Source organism: Podarcis bocagei (assembly GCF_964188305.1).
Source record: "Podarcis bocagei genome assembly, chromosome: 11".
Lineage (NCBI taxonomy): Eukaryota > Metazoa > Chordata > Lepidosauria > Squamata > Lacertidae > Podarcis > Podarcis bocagei.
In genome coordinates, this window is record NC_138136.1 from 28,067,467 (window position 1) to 28,086,498 (window position 19,032).

The window sequence follows — 19,032 nt, forward strand, 5'->3', positions numbered from 1 at the left end:
TTTCTTTTTTATTGTTTGGTTGCTGTTGAAAACATGGAGTTTGAATCTGGACATAGTCTTACAATGGAATGGGGGGGGAGGCACTAGCAGACATTAACATGAGGCTATTTAGGTGCTATGTGGCTCTCACCTTCACTAATAGAAGGCCTAGCCGAGAAGTGGTGCCAGGATAGGTGATGATTTCCTGCGAGATCTTGCGAGATCTCAGCAAAATCTTGAAAGATGTCTAGGAGTGCAAAATATCTCTTGAGATCTGAGAGAGATCTTGCAAGCTCTTTCACGGGTCAATGCCACCACTGCTTCTCCACAAGCGGTGACACAGCTGGTGGTACAGCTGCAGTGCCACCAGTAGGTGGCTAAGTGGTGGTGAGTGTCCCACTGGTGGTGTGGCAGAACAGTGTGGCACTTCCTGTTTTGCCTTAAGTGGCAAAATAGCATGTACCACCCCGATCGCAGGATTCCAGAACTTACAGCTGTCAGCTCTGAGGGAAGGCAGGCAAGGACCCACAGTCCAAGTGGGGCTTGCTAGCTCAGGGAGGAGGTGTGTGATTCCTTGGCTGGAGAAGGCTCAGGTGAGGGTCAGATGCCTTGTCAAGCCCAGAAGCTATAACAGGCCTGCATTGTGGTTTCCACCTACTAAAAAACCTGTGTGTTTTGCCTAAGGGTATAACAGACAATTCTTGAGTTTTGAGGGATCAGGTATCAGCCACATTTATGATTCTTTTTCCCAGCTGGCCCCTAACCATTCTCATACTACCTCCTTCCTGATTGTTTTGAGATTTTGATCAGATACAGTGGAACCTTGGTTGTCGAAAGCTTCTGAAATAGAAAGTTTCGGTTTTCAAACTCTTAGTGAATGCGTCCGTTTTCGAATGCGCCTCAGAAGTTGAATGGCTTCCGAGGTGCATTTTTTCAATGAGTTTTGCCAACTGGCAATTGCACCTTAGTTCAGTGTTTCCCAACCACTGTTCCGTGGCACACTAGTGTGCCGCGAGATGTTGCCTGGTGTGCCGCGAGATGTTGCCTGGAGGGAGGCGGGCGAGTCGGGCGGCGAGAGGCGGGGCGGCGGCGGCGAGGAGAGGCCGCCCAGCGCGGGGCTCTCGCCGTCTGCCTGCCTGCGAGCTCGGCGGGCAGCGCCTCCGTCCGCAGCGCCCGCCTCGTGGCTCTCATTCCCTGCCCCTGCCAAAGCTCACCCAGCCAAGCCGCGCTCTCCTTCCTGCCTCGCTTTGCTGCCTCCTCCCCCCCCACCCCCAAAGCTTGGAGGTTCCCCGGCAAGGGGGAGGAAAAAAAATTGAAACTTACACTTTCGTGCGTCCCTCCCGGCGTGACGCTGCGCGCTGACGTCACGGGGCTGTAATGGTGGTGTGCCTCGAGATTTTTTTCATCAAACAAGTGTGCCTTTGCCCAAAAAAGGTTGGGAAACACTGCCTTAGTTGTTGAATGTTTCAGAAGTCCAATGGTCTTCCAGAACGGATTACATTTGACAACCATGGTTCAACTGTACAGGCTCCATGACTTTAAAATCAGCTTTAAAAAATGTTTCCTCCTTCCCATATCCCACTTCTCTGTTTTTACCATCTAGCCTGCTGAAAAGTTCTGGGAGACCTGGAAGCTTTGAAACTATTTTGTGATTATTTTAGACAGCCTACTAAAGGCACTACTGTAATTGGGATTTTGCAATATAATCAACTATCAGATGAGATTCCCCCCTCTCCTATCATACATTCGGCTTTGAAACATTTTCGCAACACTATAATAAATACTGCTGGAAACCACAGGAGGGAAGAGGGCTCTTGTGCGCGAATCCTGCTTCCAAGTTTTTCACAGGCATCCAGTTGGTCATTGTGGGAACAGGAGGCGGGACTAGATGGGCCATTGGCCTGATCCAGCAGGCTCTTCTTATGATAGGCTCTTACATACTGAATTCTTCCTCATATTATAGATCATGAAAGCATATTGATGATGATACTCATTTTTTATTGAAATAGTTATTCAATTTATCACCAGGAGGTATTTTATCACTGTTTGACTACTTAAAGGGAAAAGGTGGGAAAACAAATGAGATCAGCTTCATACCTTGTATTTTGAACATGACATCAGCTAATACAGTTGTGTTAAAGAAGAGCCTGAGAGAGCTGTTACATAACTGCAGGGGCCTTTTTGACAAATATGATCTGCAATTTCTTGAGCTGTTAACCTGAAAAAGGAAAAGACAGAGGAACATGTGAGTGCCAATGCTTTTTAAGTGCCTACCTTTGTTCCTGCTTTTGTAGCAAACAATATGAAACCACTGAGCCTGTTTTTCCCCACTTCGTTCACAACTGATCAGCAACATCTGTTGCACACTTTCAAAAGCTCTTCCTCCATTTTCATTTCTACTACCATAAATAGGTATCTCACAATGGTTCTTACTCTAAATATATATCCTGCCATTCTTTCAAAAAGAAATCCTCGGGCCCCATCCCTACACAGGCTTTGCCTCAGACGAGCATAGCATAGTGTTGAAACGCTTCCACCATCATACGACTGAACTTACGTCCTTCTTCAGGTTACCACCCAAAATATTAAATCGAAACGAGTATACTTACGGTGCCCCCTGGTATAACTCTCAGTGCAAAGAAGCAAGACAGCGCCTTCGTGCTATATATAATGTATATAAGACCTCCGATGCATCTACTCTGCCAGCTAGTTATGCACAAGCCAAGCAAGTTTACAAACGCACGCAGAAAATTGCCAAACGTGAGTGGCAACATAATCGCTGGCAGGCCTTGATTACTGCTTCAAAATCACATAGATCCAGGGAATTCTGGTCTCTGATAAACAGAAGGGTGAGGAAATACCCAAGGGCAGTCATCCCTGCACCGACATGGGAATTGTTCCTGAAGAAATGTTTCTCACAGGCAGATGCTCCCTCCGACCATCTGATGCATCTGTTTTCCCACCTACCTATTTGGCCTCCCACCGATCCTGACGAAATAGCCAAGCTAATAGCCCAGCTGAAACCGGGCAAAGCCCCAGGGCCCGACCTGATCCCTGCTGAAGCCATCAAACTACACCCAAAATGGTGGGCTGGCATCTTGGCCAAAACCTTCGACGCAATCAACGCTTCTGGTCTCATCCCCAAAATATGGAAGGAGGCCATTATAGTACCAATTCATAAAAAAGGTTCTCCAATGGAGCCGGAAAATTACCGTAACATCAGCCTCCTTTCGATTATAGGGAAAATTTATGCCAGCTTTTTGTTGACGAAACTATTGCGATGGGTAGATGAGACTAACCAGATTGGCCACGAACAAGCAGGGTTCAGAATTAAACGCTCTACAACTGATCACGCAATAGTTCTTTACCATCTGGCACGGAAGTACTCCTCCCCTCCCCGGGGGCTACCTGTGTGCTGCCTTCTTAGATCTTAAGGCAGCCTTTGACAGCGTTCCTAGAAATATTCTTTGGGAGAAACTTGCGAAACAGGGCATTGATAGAAGACTCTTATGGCTTATAAGTCAGCTCCATGAAGGTACCCTTGCCAGAGTGAGACTTACTCCTGCGGGCGACCTCACAAATTCGATACCAATAAACAAGGGAGTGCGCCAAGGATGTATATTGGCTCCCTGCCTATTCAATCTATTCATCAGCGACATGCGAGCACCCCTAGTCAACTCATCTCCAAGTACACATGCGCCTAGACTGGCGGATTACCGCTGTCCACTCCTTTTATATGCGGACGACGCGGTAATTCTATCTTATACACGCGTTGGACTAACCAGAGCTCTGAAGATCTTTGCCACGTATTGTCAACTCAACCAATTAACCATCAACCATGCTAAATCTAAGATTCTGATTTTCGCCAGAAGTCGGAGATTATACGAATGGAAGCTTGGTGGAGCAAAAATAGAGCAAGTCCTAAAATTTCAATACCTAGGAGTTATTTTTCAATACAATTTGGGGTGGAAAGCACAAATTCAACACCTCCTTAACAAGGCCAAAACTCTGTCATATGCGCTCCTCCGATTTTTCTTTTCGGATGGAGCTTTGCATGTTCCCTCGGCCCTAAAGGTGTTCAAGGCAAAAGTGGTACCCGTGCTTGCTTATGCTGCCCCGCTCTGGGCCGTGATGACAGACCTTGCTCCTCTTGAGACTCTGCAAAACCAATTCCTACGTCAGCTCCTAATGCTCCCCCTGTGCGTAAGCAACGCAGCCATGCGACTAGAATTGAAGATCGCATCCTTAGAAACTTGCCTGTGGAAGCAAGTCTTCAATTATTGGTTATCATTGTGGCATAGATTACCAGACCATTACCTTGTCCAATGCTTATGGCGAGATGAATTCTCCAGCCTTTGGACTAGTAGAATTCATGCCAAACTCCTGAGCTATGGAATCTCTCCCTTAGATTCCCTAAAACTAGATCAAATCACTGCTCAAAGACTGATCCGCCAAAGACTGGATGACATCGATTTACAGCGAAATTATATGCTGGGGGGAGGTGTTTGTTCGCCCCAGAACATTGGTATCACTTTAACTTACCGCGTTCCATCATACCTCTCCTCCCTTTCGACTGTTGCCCATAGGCTGGCCTTCACCAAAGCGAGGTTTAACGTTTTTCCCTCCAATGTCCTGAGACACAGATTCTCAAAGGGCCAAGCCTCCGCCATGTGCGAATGTGATAAGGAGACGCCAGAGTCGCTTCAGCACATTATGTTCACTTGCCCCTTATTCAAGGTGCCACGGGCAAATTTGTTGGGATCAATCATTCAGAAACTAGAGGGTACCCCACCAAAATTCCACCTTGCCCAAATCTTTGCAGGATAAGGATACCCATACGACCCTGAAAGTGGCTAGGTTCCTGGTCGCTGTCCTTACCCAAAAGCGTTGCCAAGGAGCACCACAAGCTAATTAAGGCGTAGTATGCCATTCTATCTTATAGTATTTTATTGTTATAGTAGTGTTTTAGCGGCTGTTTTTTCCCACGTGCACAAGCTGTTATTTATGTCTTGTTTTTATCTGTATGGGCCTATGGCCGCAATAAACTATTATTATTATTATTATTATTATTATTATTATTATTATTATCCTGCCATTGTAAGCCCCCCCAACCCCGGGATGCACAGACCATAATTCTGACACAGGGTAGTAATCAATATTTCCCCTCCAGTAGCAGACCCTAGCCCCTCACATTTTGGGATGATCCTCTAGCTAGACACCTAACATCGGGAAGATCAAGGGGGGAGGTTGTAAAAAGAAATGTAACATTCTCCTACGCATACATAGAATCCTGAACACGACACTTTGTTTCTGACCAGGGGGCACAATCCATCACAAAGTTATCCTGCACTTATCTTGTTGAAATAAACAGGAGTTGTGCAAAAGACCAGCCTTGCACATTGTGTCCCAGCCTTGGGTCAGATGAGTGTGTCTCTCTTAAAGGTATCCAAAAGCTGGAAGCCTGAGACAGCTACAGTGGTGCCCCGCAAGACGAATGCCTCGCAAGACGAAAAACTCACTAGACGAAAGGGTTTTGTGTTTTTTGAGCTGCTTCGCAAGACAAATTTCCCTATGGGCTTGCTTCGCAAGATGAAAACGTCTTGCAAGTTTGTTTCCTTTTTCTTAACACTGTTAATACAGTTGCGACTTGACTTCGAGGAGCAACTCATAGAACGCGGTGTGGTAGCCTTTTTTGAGGTTTTTGAAGACTTTGGTGATTTTTGAAGCTTTTCCAAAACTTTCCCGACACCGTGCTTCACAAGACGAAAAATTCGCTAGACGAAAAAACTCGCGGAACGAATTAATTTCGTCTTGCAAGGCACCACTGTACTTCACCTAGAGACAGTAGGGCTGCTTCTGTATCAATATTCATAAACAAAATAAAGTAATACTCCCTTATATGAACCAAATATCTTCCCCTTTGAAACCTGACGCTTGTTAGAATTTAAGCTTCCCATAGCTGCATTTTAAACTCTTTCATTGTTAGGAAGAATATTAATAAAGAAATAACTGTTTAATAAGGATCGTTTTTGAATACTCTGTCATCACCCCCCCCGAGTTATTAAATCCACTTATTCAAAAAGTTTATAATCTTTTAAGTTGCTGAATTCACCATCTCCCCCTGTTTCTATAGCCCAGTGTTTCCCAACCACTGTTCCGCGGCACACTAGTGTGCCGCGAGATGTTGCCTGGTGTGCCGCGGGAAAAATTAAAAAATTCGAAAGATTTTTTTTTTAAGTCAAATTTTCGATTGGGGCACCGTCACTAGATGACCCCTGGGGTTCCTCCCTCCCTCCCGCTCTGCGCCTCCCTCCTCCTCCTCCTCCTCCGGGGAGGCCCTTCCTGGCTCTCGGCCAAAGCTTGGCGGCTGCCACTCACTCACTCGCTCGCCCACCCGTCCCTCCATCCCTGCACCCGGCCTCTCCCCCTCCGTCCCCGGCGCGGGGGCTGCCGGGATCCGTAGTCCCCTCGCCCTTGGGCTCCGCACCCGCGCGGGGTGCGCGAACTACGTTTCCCAGCGTGGCCTGGCGGGCCGGGCGTTTTGTTTGAAGCGCTCTTCTCCCGGCCATGGAATGAGCGCAGCGGCGGCGGGCGGGCAGGGGCTCTTCCGCGCAGACCCCGCGCAGCCTGCCTGCGCCCCCGCGGAGATCGGGCGGCAGGATGGAGCCCGGGGATCCCCGCGGAGGCGGAGCGGCGGAGGCTGCCCCCCAGGTAGGGCTGCGTCGGGGGGGTTTTATTTTTGCAATGCTGCATCCGCACCGGAGGGGACGCATCGGACCGCGGAGAGATCCCTTGGCGGGCGTGCAAGGCAATGCATGCGTGCAGGCGTTGCATGGAGTGCAGTGCAATGCAATGGCAACGCGGCGCCCTGCATGCATGCATGCAACTTCCACCGGCGCTCCGGACTTGGCAGGTGAGGGGGGCCCCCAGTGGGCGGCAGAGAGAGCCGGGAGGGCGAAGGGGAGCCGGGGGGGGGAGCAGCGCTGCTCCCCGAGCCGAGCCCGGGGGGAAACTTCGGCGTCGTTGCACCGGGTGTTGGAAGCGGAGGCTGGCGGGGGCCCCTCACCTGCAAAACCTGGTCGCCTCTCATATATTTCGTGCATTGCATTCATCGCCCGCTTTCTCCTCCAAGGAGCTCCCGGGGGCGCGCGTGGTTCTCCCCGTGTTATCCTCGCAACAACAGCCCTGCGAGGTGGGTCAGGCGAGTGGCCCAAGGGAGCACCCAGGGATTGTCCTGGCCAGGTGGGGTGATTTGAACCCTGCTCTCTGCCCGGTCTTCGTCCTCATTTAGCCCCCACATGTGCATGACTGTGCATGACTGAGGTTTCCCCCCCTCGTCTTGGCTATGGTGTGAGTCTGTCCTGTTAATTAATGGGGTTCTGCCTTCGGAGAAGATGAGCCAGCCCTCAAGGAGGTGATTATGTAATTTGCTAGCAATTCATGTCCCTCCCGGCGTGACACTGCGCGCTGACGTCACGGGGCTGTAATGGTGGTGTGCCTCGAGATTTTTTTTCATGAAACAAGTGTGCCTTTGCCCAAAAAAGGTTGGGAAACACTGCTATAGCCTAACTAATACTGAACTTAATGGTGAGTCATTTGGACTTAACACCCTTTATTGATAAATATTGTATCTAAGGGATCCAAACCACTCCATCTGGTCCTTTTTGCAATCCAATAAGTGCAATTGAAAGATAAAATAATGTGGCTTACCTTTCCTGGAATTTTCAAGATACATTTTACTCTCTCAAGAACAAGCTCAACGTTCCCAATATCCTTCAGCTTCTTTTTAATATGTTCTTCTAATAGTTCCCATTGGAAAGCACCTGTGGAGATGAGATAAACAATACTTCTAGGCTATGGCTCCTCTCAGACTATCAGTTTTTTAGCTCCAGAAATGCAGTTATTACCAATATGTGCTGCACACAACCCAAGCATCTTCTCAGGGGGTGGCATTTCTGCCGCAGGGACACTGCATTTTTATATCACTGAAAGAACTATATTTGGTACCTGGGAAAAGGAAAATCTCGTCTCTCCACATGCCCGAATAGCAAAGTCACTGTTATTGTGCTTGATGTTAGCAATGTGGGTGCCATCAGCACTAATAAGACATCCCTATGGTGTGAATGACGAGAAGTGACAAAACTACCTCCCCAGTTCCTGACTTTTAAATAAAGAAATAATTAGAACTGGAGAGGAGGAATCTGTTTGCCCTTGAACAACTGGCCTTGCAAAGGTTGTGAAGTTGCATCCTTCAATGCACACATACACAACAACAACATTTCAGCATCAGACTTGGAAGAAAATACACGTTTAGACATGCCGCCTAGATTCAGAGTTCTGCATGTGTTTTGATGCATAAACAGATTTCCTGGAGAATATGGCATCCCCACCTAGTGCAATAAACCCAATAGGCATGTGATGGAGTTGTCCTCAAACACACTGAAAGGAACAGTCCTTTCAAGAGCAAGAACTCCATGTGTAGACAGGAGCACACAAGTTTAAGGAATCTTAGGGCAGTAAAATTGGGTACAATCCACCAAAGAGTGCCACTGCACTATTTCCATTTTGTTTGTTTGTTTATTTCCTTCTTCAAAGGCTGTTGACTGCAATAGCTTGGTGGATTGCTTTATTGCACTTCCTTAGAAGAGTAACCAAGTGCCAAAGTCTATCATCTCCAAGTTTAGTCATCAATATCACTTTTCCTCCATCGCCACTATTCAGCAAAAGTTCTTAAAATATGTAACAATCAGAAAACAACAAAAATGACTTGATCGGGATAGTCTGGTGCCCAACCAACTTAAATTGTGCAAACAAAAGTTCTGGCAACATTTACACTTCTCACTGAAATCTCCTTCATTAAAAAAAATAAATCCCTACATAAAAGAACACCAGACATTTGGAAGAAAAGTTTTCAGATAGTCTACTCCCTGACATAATAGTAATCTGTATGCATCTACTTCAAGTCTGAAGTGGTTAAGTTCAGGTGCGGATTTATTACAACAACGAGAACTAGGCCTCTAGCGAGATGGTATGCAGCCCCATTGCAGTAGGTTAGCTCTTTCTTGCTAAAAGACAAAAAACAGCCAGAACCATTCTGACAGGATACCTGAGTAAATGAAGTGCAGAATGTCTGACAAACAAGAACAGAAGAAAGAGTCTTTAACAATGACTCTTACTGGTGAGTTGCCTGATGAGTTGTGGTTTAAAACAGGAAGCACAGCTTGCCGGTTTGCTGCAAAGAGGGTCTGGGCAGTTCGAATGATGGAGGAATCCTGAATGTCTGCTGGACTCTTCACATTAAAGAGTAACATGAACACATGGCTAACAGAGCACAGAACAATCCTGTGAGCTTCTGCTACTTCCTTCAAGTCTTCAGAATAAAATACCACATCTGCACACTGGCAACAGAACAGCAGGTTATGTAAATCGGAGTCATAATGCGAGGCTTCACCTTTTAAGATTGGCATTTTTTCTAAAACAAAACCAAAAAAATAGAAATCATGAATAAACTGTTTGTAACTCCAAATTTGCACTAGGCACAATGCAAACAAAAGCATTTTTATTCCCTGGGACTGGATTAAATGAGGACATAACAGTGTTTTCCTAACTGCCCTAAATACATTTCTCTTTACTATACTTTGGCCATCAAAGGAAGCCCAATTTCTCTAACTTCTCAGGTTAATACAAACTGTAAAAACATTTACTAAAAAATTAGATCTTTCTGAAATTAATCATTGGAGAATTGCTTGAACTTCAGTTGTTTTAAAGGATATAGCCAGAGACTGTGAGGATAAAAGGCTGCATACTCACAAAGGCCAAACTACGTTTTATACTGAACATCACCAGCAACTGCTTGTAATAGTGAAAAAAATGCAGAACATTCTGATGCCAGGGTAAATAGTACTAGATGCCAGAGAAGTCTGAGGAGCTACACAGCATTTTGGACAGCAGCCATGCACTTAACGTAATCAGAGTTCAAGAAACTCACCTGATTCCTCATCATGGGCCCGGGCCCTTTTGCCATCTGGCCAGTAGAGGATGTAGGGTGGGGTGGAAAATAATACCAGTGGAGAGTGAATAACAAAAGCTGTTAGGTGCCAGAGAACTTACAGCTGGCATCTATTCAGATACTGGCACCAGTACTATAACTATTTGTTGTAGCTCATACTTTCCTCTAGGCCCTGAAGCCCCTCTGCTACAGCAAGCCTGCCAGGAGTTAGTCCCAAAACAGGGCATTCCAGGGATAGGGCAGCCTATCGTCTACCAGAGCCCTCCATCCCCCTGAATGATCCTAGGATCAGACCCATCAACTACACAAGTATAGAGCTACTGTGTTAATTTCTCTTCCATTGAAATGAGAGGGTTTGTCAAAAACACACTCAAAAGAACCATAAAAAGAAGACCCCCACCCCTGACAGCGCAGGCCAGCAGGGCTTTAAAATTGATAAATTCTCCCTCCATCTCCTGTCACTTAGATGTGCTCTGTTGGAAATTATACCTGGCTGATCAAGTTGAGGTGGCTTAACTCCATGGCACTTATGGCTTTTTTTCCTTTTCTTCATTTTTTCAGAAGATTTCTGATTCAAGCTTTGTATCATAAAATATTCCAGCTAAAATAAAATATACACATATATATTTACTTAACCTTCTAAGATTTATTTAAGAAGCCACAGCAGATCAATTATGGTTAAATGCTGATTGGACACTTTAATCAACTTGAAAGATAACAAATTTCTTATGTACCTTTTCATACAAAAGCAGGAGCACTGAACATTTAGAAGATATTAAGCAAAGTAGAAAGGATGAATCCTATAGTTTTGATGTTAGTGGCAGGGAGTTTGGCTGTTTCAGAACTGACCAAGAGTCCAAACCTCCATGTGGTTTTTAGCCTTTCTCCCATTAAATTAGCCTCATCTGCCCAGTACAAGAAACAGGGCATTTCCTGCAGCAGCCTCTATGTCTATTATGGAATTCCCTGTCAGTGGAAATGCAATAAGCCTCCCCCTCTTTGAAATTTTAAACATTCTTTGAAAACGTTTTGTAGGAAGGCCTTTTATGTAAAGGGTGTATAGGGTGCCCAATGCAAGAGAAGACTATTCTGGCTCCCACCCAAGACCAAACCACAGAGGCATTTACTTGCAAGTAAAGAAGTAAATTTTGATAAAAACTTAGCAGCTAAGAAAGAACGTAATCTAGTCCATAGATTTGCATACACTGGACAGGCTGCAGAGCTGGCCCTCTCTGTATGGAAGTAGACTCTAGAGCTCACAGGTACATGCCAGTCCCTATGCCCATGCTTATGAGCGCCTTGCCATAGTTCTGCTAGGTGCTGTGTTGTGCACTGAGCCTCCTTGGTGCAGCAATGGGGGCCTCATAAGCCTCTCTGAAGGAAGAGCATGAAAATCATCCAAACTTGAAGTGAGGTATTGTTTATTATACCAACAAATCTTTAAAAGATTAGCCTTTATCATTCCTGCTTCAAAATAACACTAATAGAAATTAGTACAAGGAAGGAACACCATGCTCAAAGTGCTTATAGAATAAATTTAGTAGGCAAAGCCAAGCAAATGAGGACAGCTCTCACAGATGTTAATTTAAAAACAATAACAAATCAACATAATATGTATTCAATTAGCTCCCTCACAGCTAAATTACTACTCTGTACATTAACTATCCTGTTTTCCATGGGAGAAACCGAACGTCTATTGAAGCTCATTTTTAAAGTAGCTGATTCAACAGACAAACTAAAGTGCCTACTGACTGCAAACCAAACTGCAGAAATCTTAAAACAGGCTCACTTCCAATACACAATTAAGATTGGCAAATCCATTCATGGCACTAAATATTGTTTCCCAGAAATAATTTGGAATCTATTGCTACTGTTTTCAAGACAGTGATTCATTTGAGAATGCCATTTGCTCTATGATCTTGGGTGTAATCTGTATCCATTCAAACCATTTCTTTAAAAAAATCTGATATGGCTAGCCAATGGCTAATGTAATTAATGAACTGAAATGAACTATTTATCACTTTAGAGACCTTATAAATTAATAGCCCAATCCTCTGAATGTCTACTCAGAAGAAAGCCTTCCGTGAGATTAATTACCAGGAAAATGTGCATATAACTGCAGCCTAAATCATTTTTAAACTAGTTGTGGCATGTGAGGGAATTGCCACTGTACCATCCTCAAAGCTGCTGTTTGCCAAGACTGGGATGAGGAAGGACACGTTGGTGATGCACGTTGGTAGCCCACTGCTACCAGAGGTGTACCTAGGCTCCTTTGTGACCTTGGCAAGGAGATGTATCAGCACCACCCCTATGAAGAGATATATTGAGGAGATATATTGGTTCCTCTGAACCAGGAAAGACCATGGACCCAAAATTCAAAAACTTTGCTTTTCATCACCTATTGTACTCTGCCAGTTGTTTCCTCCTTCGCCACTGGAGTTGGATTGGGTCTGCTCTGCACCACCTCCCCTCCTCCTCCATTGATCCATCTGCCTGCTTTCCTCCATCCCTCTGGTTCCTGCTTTCCCTTCTGCCTTCTTCCACCCTCCCTTCCTTTTTCCTCCTCCTGCAACTCTCACCCTGCCTCTTCTTTCTTCCATCTGAGCCCTCACACTTCTAATAGCACCACCACCCACTGGGGAGGGGCCCCCAGCAAGTGACTGGATTCTATTGCAAAGGCACCCAGAGGAGCCTGCAGGTCTTGCTCAGAAAAGAGAGCGCAGATGGGCTCTGACAGGGCCGTCTTCAGCATATCTGGTGCCGTGGCACAAAGATCCCTCCGGCGCGCTGCCTCCCCCCCCCCCCAATTTCTTAGAGTTGTTGACCTTTTCCCAAGCCTCTGTGGGGATCGCTCTCCTCCCGCGGAGGCTTGGGAGGCAAGCTGCACGCCCGCCATCCATATGGTTGACGGGGCACAGCTGGTGGGTGTGCAGGGAAAGGGGAGGCCGCCAGCAAAGCCACGCAGCTCCCCCACTCACTGGGGTGCCCCTGAGAGGACAGCGCCCTGGCGCAATGCGCCAGTAAGCCCAATAGGAAAGATGGCTATGGGCTCCGAGCCACTCGGAGTGGCACAATTTTTGTGCCCTCATGGGCCTGCGTCCTTAGCAGGGGCCAACCCGACCAACCCTTACGTACACCTCTGAATGCCACCACCAACCCATTGCTTCCGCTGCCCTGTCCAAACTAATCAGCGGCAGCGTTGCCCCAGCTAGGAGTATGCAACAACAGCACTTCTTACATATTGCAACTGTACAAAATGCGTTCAGATTAAGGGTGTAATACTATACTCGCATACTAGGAGCAAGTCCCACTGAACTCAAAGGCACTTGTGTTTCAGAAAGCACGTTCACGATAGTGCTGAAACACTTTTGCTGCATTTCAATTTAATATAGTTCCACTCCTCCAAGTACTATTCATTACAGTGGTACCTCGGGTTAAGAACTTAATTCGTTCTGGAGGTCCGTTCTTAACTTGAAACTGTTCTTAACCTGAGGTACCACTTTAGCTAATGGGGCCTCCAGCTGCCACCACACCGCAGGAGCATGATTTCTGTTCTCATCCTGAAGCAAAGTTCTTAACCCGAGGTACTATTTCTGGGTTAGCGGAGTCTGTAACCTGAAGCATCTGTAACCTGAAGAATCTGTAACCCGAAGTACCACTGTACATATAGACTTTCTCCTTCCAAAATAGTGGACTTTGAACAATGAAGGAGGTGGCCTTAAAAATGGCTTGGAGAAGAGGCAGTGCAGGACTGCTGTCAGTGAAAATACCCCCACTTCCTAATATGATTTCCTGTGGTACCTTGAGCAAACTGTTCCAATTACACTGTTTATTTCACTAATACAATTTACCCTTGCAACAACTCTGATAGCTTTAAGCTAAAATTTAAACTGTCATAATGAGTTGCCACATTTATACCCCATCTTTCCTTCAAGGAGCTCAAGGTGTCATACAAGATTCTCCCCCTTCCCATATTATCCTCTTAATAACCTTGTGAAGCATATTAGGCTAAGAGGGAGTGACTGACCCAGCTTCACAGCTGGGTGGCGATTTGAACTCTGTTCTCCACTACACCATGCTGGCTCTCTGTGGGGATAGTGTACGAAACAGATATATATATATATACATACACACAGATATATATATATAATTTGACCTATGTCATCCAGTGGACTTCAGGTCAGAGCAGGGGCTGTGATCCTGAGTAGCCAATGTCCATATCCATCCAAAAAAAAACCATAGTCCAAATTTCAAAAGATATTTGAAATCTTACCATTTGATCATTCTGAGATTCTTTTCTACTTACCACTCCTCCAAAATATTTTCCTATGTAGAAATCATTGAGACTGTGCAGTTCCAAATAAGTAGCTCCAAGTTCTTTAGCAAGCTGAATCCCTTCAGAAGCTGTAACACAGCTCCCTCTGTCTGAGATGCACAAAGGACAAGTGCAGGGAACTTCTGAGAAAACAAATTATTTATGCAAAATATTTTAATTACACTGGCTCTTCTTCAGTAGCTTCAAAATCATACTAATGTATTAATAGCACATTCAACAAAAGGTAAGATTTTTAAATCTATTAACAGCATAAATAATGCAAGTACAAATGCAGAGCTACTCCAACAAGAATTCAACAATATTTTTCATGTTAATTATATTATATCTTACTATTTTTGAACATGGGTTTTATTCAACTAAATCCTACTCAGCGTAGATCCACTGAAATTAATGAACCTAGTAATGTACATTTACTTCAACAGGTCTACTCTGAGTAGGACTAGCACTGAATACCACCCCTTATCTTGTTATTCGCTGTTTGTCTGATGTATAACACCTAAGGTTGCATTAAGGCTTTCTACAAAGATCCCCCCTGAAATGCAAATATGGCTTGCCAAAATGATTAATGTGCATGACACAGTATTCCCCCCCCCAAATGAAATTAAGTGTCTTATTATTGTCACTTCACTTTTCAATTTATCAAAAGTTTCAAAAATTTAAGACAAGTTTCAATGGTAGGCCATTATAAATCATAAGGCAAATAATGAGGAAAGCTTGTAACACTTTTCAAGGACATTTGCCAGACCACAATTTCCTCTAATTGCAGTCAGCATGATATTACACAAGAATTCTGCATTCCTTACTAGGCAGTGTCAGTAGAACCACAGACAGAGTAAACAAGGCTCTGCAGACAGCATTATCTATTATTTTCATTGTTAACTGAAGGAAAAAGGTTTCCATATAAAACAAACTTGTGCTGTTATAAATAAAAATATTTAAGTGCATTATTATATTGTATTATCAGTGTGCATGGGACTGATATTCAAAAAGACAAGATCTTCTTGCCCCCTAAATTTAATCTCTAGTATGCCCTAGGATATATCAAATTGCCTATGAACCACATCAGATAATATTTCATGAAAAAGAAGACTGCTATCTACTGACAGTTCTTACTGTAAAAGCAGTGGTGCAGTCACACTGAAATAATCTCTCTTGGGTCATTTATATTCTGATTATCAACTACTCCAAATAACTTATTGCCTTGCAAAAGCATGACAAAAATGACAAATATAAGGTTGGATCCAATGGTAGGCATAGTCAAAGCAGACCCACTGAAATTAATAGACATGACTAACTTGGGTCCAATAATTTTAATGGGTCTATTCTGAGTATAATGCAGTTTGCTAGAACATAGATCTGTATATATAAATGCAGAGAGAGAGAAATTTGAGACATCGATACATTTTCACCAAGCATCAAGTTCATCACCTATGGGTAATTTTCAAGGTTTACTTCATAGAGTTTGGCTAACATGCAACAAAACCTTTTTTATACTTTTAGTGTTAACTGCCCACAAGTATTCCAGTAAATAAATTTCAATTGGGAATCAGGTATTACATCAATGAGGATAAATTGCAGCCTTTTAAATAATAAGTGTGATGAATATCAAACTGGTTCATATTATTACAATCTTACTATGGTAGAAACTATTGTTGAATTTGATGGCATGTTTTCAGATAAAGTAGAATAGACTGTTTATTAACAGTGTGATCATACAAAGCAGTTTCATTCTTGTACATGTTCTCCTTTTTTACACAAATTTAATCTGGAAAAGTTTCTCCTTTTCCTTCATGTTGCTATTCAATACAGTGGTGTCATAGTTTTAATTAAAAAGCATTTCAAATAGTCTACCATACGGAAATGGTCTGCAAGGTATTGGGACCCATAATGCAACAAAGCTTAAGAATACAGTGGACTGCATTACAGCAACTATATTTTAAAAACCACTTAAAAGTAGCTGCATCACAACAATATAATGGACAAAAACATGGCAATGTATTAAGTAATGAATAAACTTTTAAACAAATGCTTCCCAATAAGAAATTACAGACTACTCTGATGCTACTACTTTTCAATAATCGCATTAGCTTGGAAGGTAGCAGAAGTAAGGAAGAAACAAAAACTTTTTCCACTTTTGACACTGTATCAGATTTCACACAAATAATGCCTTCATCAGAATTCATTAAACATCATTAAAACTAACAGTGCATAGCTCATAAATGCCCAAACAACATTCTAGGGGGCAGGAACGCTAATATGCCTGTCACTATGCCACAATAAATACATTATGTTAAAATTTCAATTTTCCTGTCAACCTGAAATAACTGCTCAAAGATGCTACCCACTATGCCTCTGCCTGAATAAATGCTCTAGACAAGCCTCCTTCAGTTTCCACTGAGAGCAGGGTAATTTTGCCACAGATGTGTTTGGGTCATTCAATTGCTCATGATACAGATACACAGCAAAATTACCCATGAGGCATACCAAAATGGAGACATAAAGTAACACTACTCTGGGCCATGCTGAGTAAACCTCTTCTCGAGCAAGGGCTCAAATCTGTATCTCAGCTATTAGAAGCTTGAGAAACAATGGCACAGCTAAAGTTATGACAATGGACTCTGCTCATGCAAAAGCTAAGGACGATGAGATTCAGAACAGATCTTCACATACACGAGAGAGTGCTGTAGAAATCAAATGTGCAAAATCATTTTTACCATGTTTATCAATTTTTCAGAAGATGGCATTCATTGTTTCATCAGCCAGAGCATAAATTTCACCTAACAAACTTGTGCAGTGGGATAAATAGGCAGGGATTTGCCCAGAGCTTCATAGCTCAAAAGGGATTAAAGCCTCAGTCCAAGTTCAAGTCGAACACATCAGGCACCCTTTAAATAACTTTTTCATGAGTGGCTCCCACTTGGGCAGCAAATAATCTTTTCGGTTCTAACCAGAGAAGTATCAGGAGGGGATGCCAATTTCATGGGGCGGGCACTTTTGATCAGCCCTGCCCATATGGTTGGATCATTTTAATGTAATTGCAACTGTGCAGGATCCACTCAAATAAGTTAAGCTCCTACACAGTCTGTGGGATCCCAGCAGACCACACACCTGACGGGTACCAATGTGGCTTCGGCACAGACAATACAGCCTGCATGACTTCAACTTCTGAATGCAAAGGTGACAGAGGTATGCCCTTTTAATAGAATCCCTTAGCTACTGGGATTGACCTACAGTATGTAAAGTCTATACTAAGGAAAGGAAATGATGTTAGGAAGTTACCTGTTACACACATAACTGATACTGTGAAAGAGTAGGCAAATGTTTGGCAAGTAATGCTAACAATGTAAAGAATTTTCCAAGCAAATGACTGATATGCAATGTCAATAAGCATTTTAATGTTGCAATCTTACCCACACTTACTAAGGTATAAGCCCCACTGAACACTCTGGGACTTACTTTCAAGTCAATGTGCACAGGAGTCTGCTGAAACATATCAAAAGCGGCAATTCTGAAGCCAACTAAATTTAGCAAACTTGCATTTCCTGGCTTAGCCCCAGTAACAGCACAAGAATACACAAACCTAAGTGCTTTACCAATCATGTAGAAGTGCAATTCTGGAACAAGTCTCTTGACTATAACAATTCTAACCAACAGTACAAATATTTTGTGACCAAACATTAAGCTTATCATGACTGAACTAACAGCATAGTTTTCCCCCACCATGATTAACCCAACACTTAGTCTCATATCGATACCTCTGCTGTTTATAAGATGGGATCCAGCACATACCGTTTTGTCTTGCACCAACAGCAGAAATTATGACAGGAATTGAACAGTGGTTTAATGCTTTTTTTATCAGTGGTGCATAAATGTCCTTTACTTCTTGAAATGAAGTCTTGTCATTTACAGAGTATTTAATCACAATGATATCTGCTTCTCCAATAAGGTTCCGAGATGTGTACCAGTCACTGTCAAAAATATCCTATACAAAACAAAAAGATGGAGCTAAATTCCATTTTCTGTGGATCAAGAGCAACTGGCAAAATAGTCCTCCACACAAAAGTAATACAAAAGAGTGATTTTTTATGATGAACTGAATGGTTGCTAAAGTCAAGAACAGAATTTGTAATCACAGTTTTGTTTGTTTTTACTTTAAAGCCATTTGCATAGAGATGGCTAGAATTAACAAATTCATTACTATGAAAAATTACCTTTAAACTTCATCTCATTCATTTTTGCAGCAACCCTGTCTTCGACATTTCCACTTTAGAGATAGGGAACTGAGTGCATGACACTAATTGGTGAGTTAATAGGTGCACAGCAATTTGGATCTAGACCTCCCAACTCAAAGACCAACATTCAGTATGGTTTTAGAACCTCTGGTTGTTGTGTTTACTGGTGTATTAATTATAAGGAATCTTTATGCAGCAAAATTGTTTTTAATTTCTAGTAAATTGTAGATAAAACAATCTGTTCACAGGTACGAATATAACTTAAAAACACATTTTTAAAAATGCTGCCTTTTAAAGAAATTAATGGGAAGGTGTAATTCAAAGTCACCTGCACTACTGACAGCTTAATCTAGGCATAACATCCCTGGCATGGTTGTACCGTATGAATACTAATCATAATTTAAATAAATGTGTCTACTTTTCTGAATATCAGTAACATTTGTAGCCATAAAAATGGGAGAAATCATTCAAATCCA

General features: G+C 43.3%; 1 protein-coding gene across 7 annotated transcripts in view; it reads right to left on the bottom strand.

Annotated features, from left to right (window-relative positions):
• Positions 1-19,032, bottom strand: part of RHOBTB3 (Rho related BTB domain containing 3) — a 40,734-nt gene that overhangs the window by 12,313 nt on the left and 9,389 nt on the right. For all 7 annotated transcript variants that reach the window (XM_081212391.1, XM_081212389.1, XM_081212390.1 and 4 more), the window contains 6 exons: positions 18,114-18,306; positions 14,295-14,446; positions 10,478-10,589; positions 9,086-9,451; positions 7,690-7,802; positions 2,077-2,197 (listed from right to left, as the gene is read on the bottom strand). In XM_081212391.1, coding sequence (XP_081068517.1) covers positions 2,077-2,197; positions 7,690-7,802; positions 9,086-9,451; positions 10,478-10,589; positions 14,295-14,446; positions 18,114-18,306 — 1,057 coding nt within the window. The remainder of the gene's footprint in view (positions 1-2,076; positions 2,198-7,689; positions 7,803-9,085; positions 9,452-10,477; positions 10,590-14,294; positions 14,447-18,113; positions 18,307-19,032) is intronic.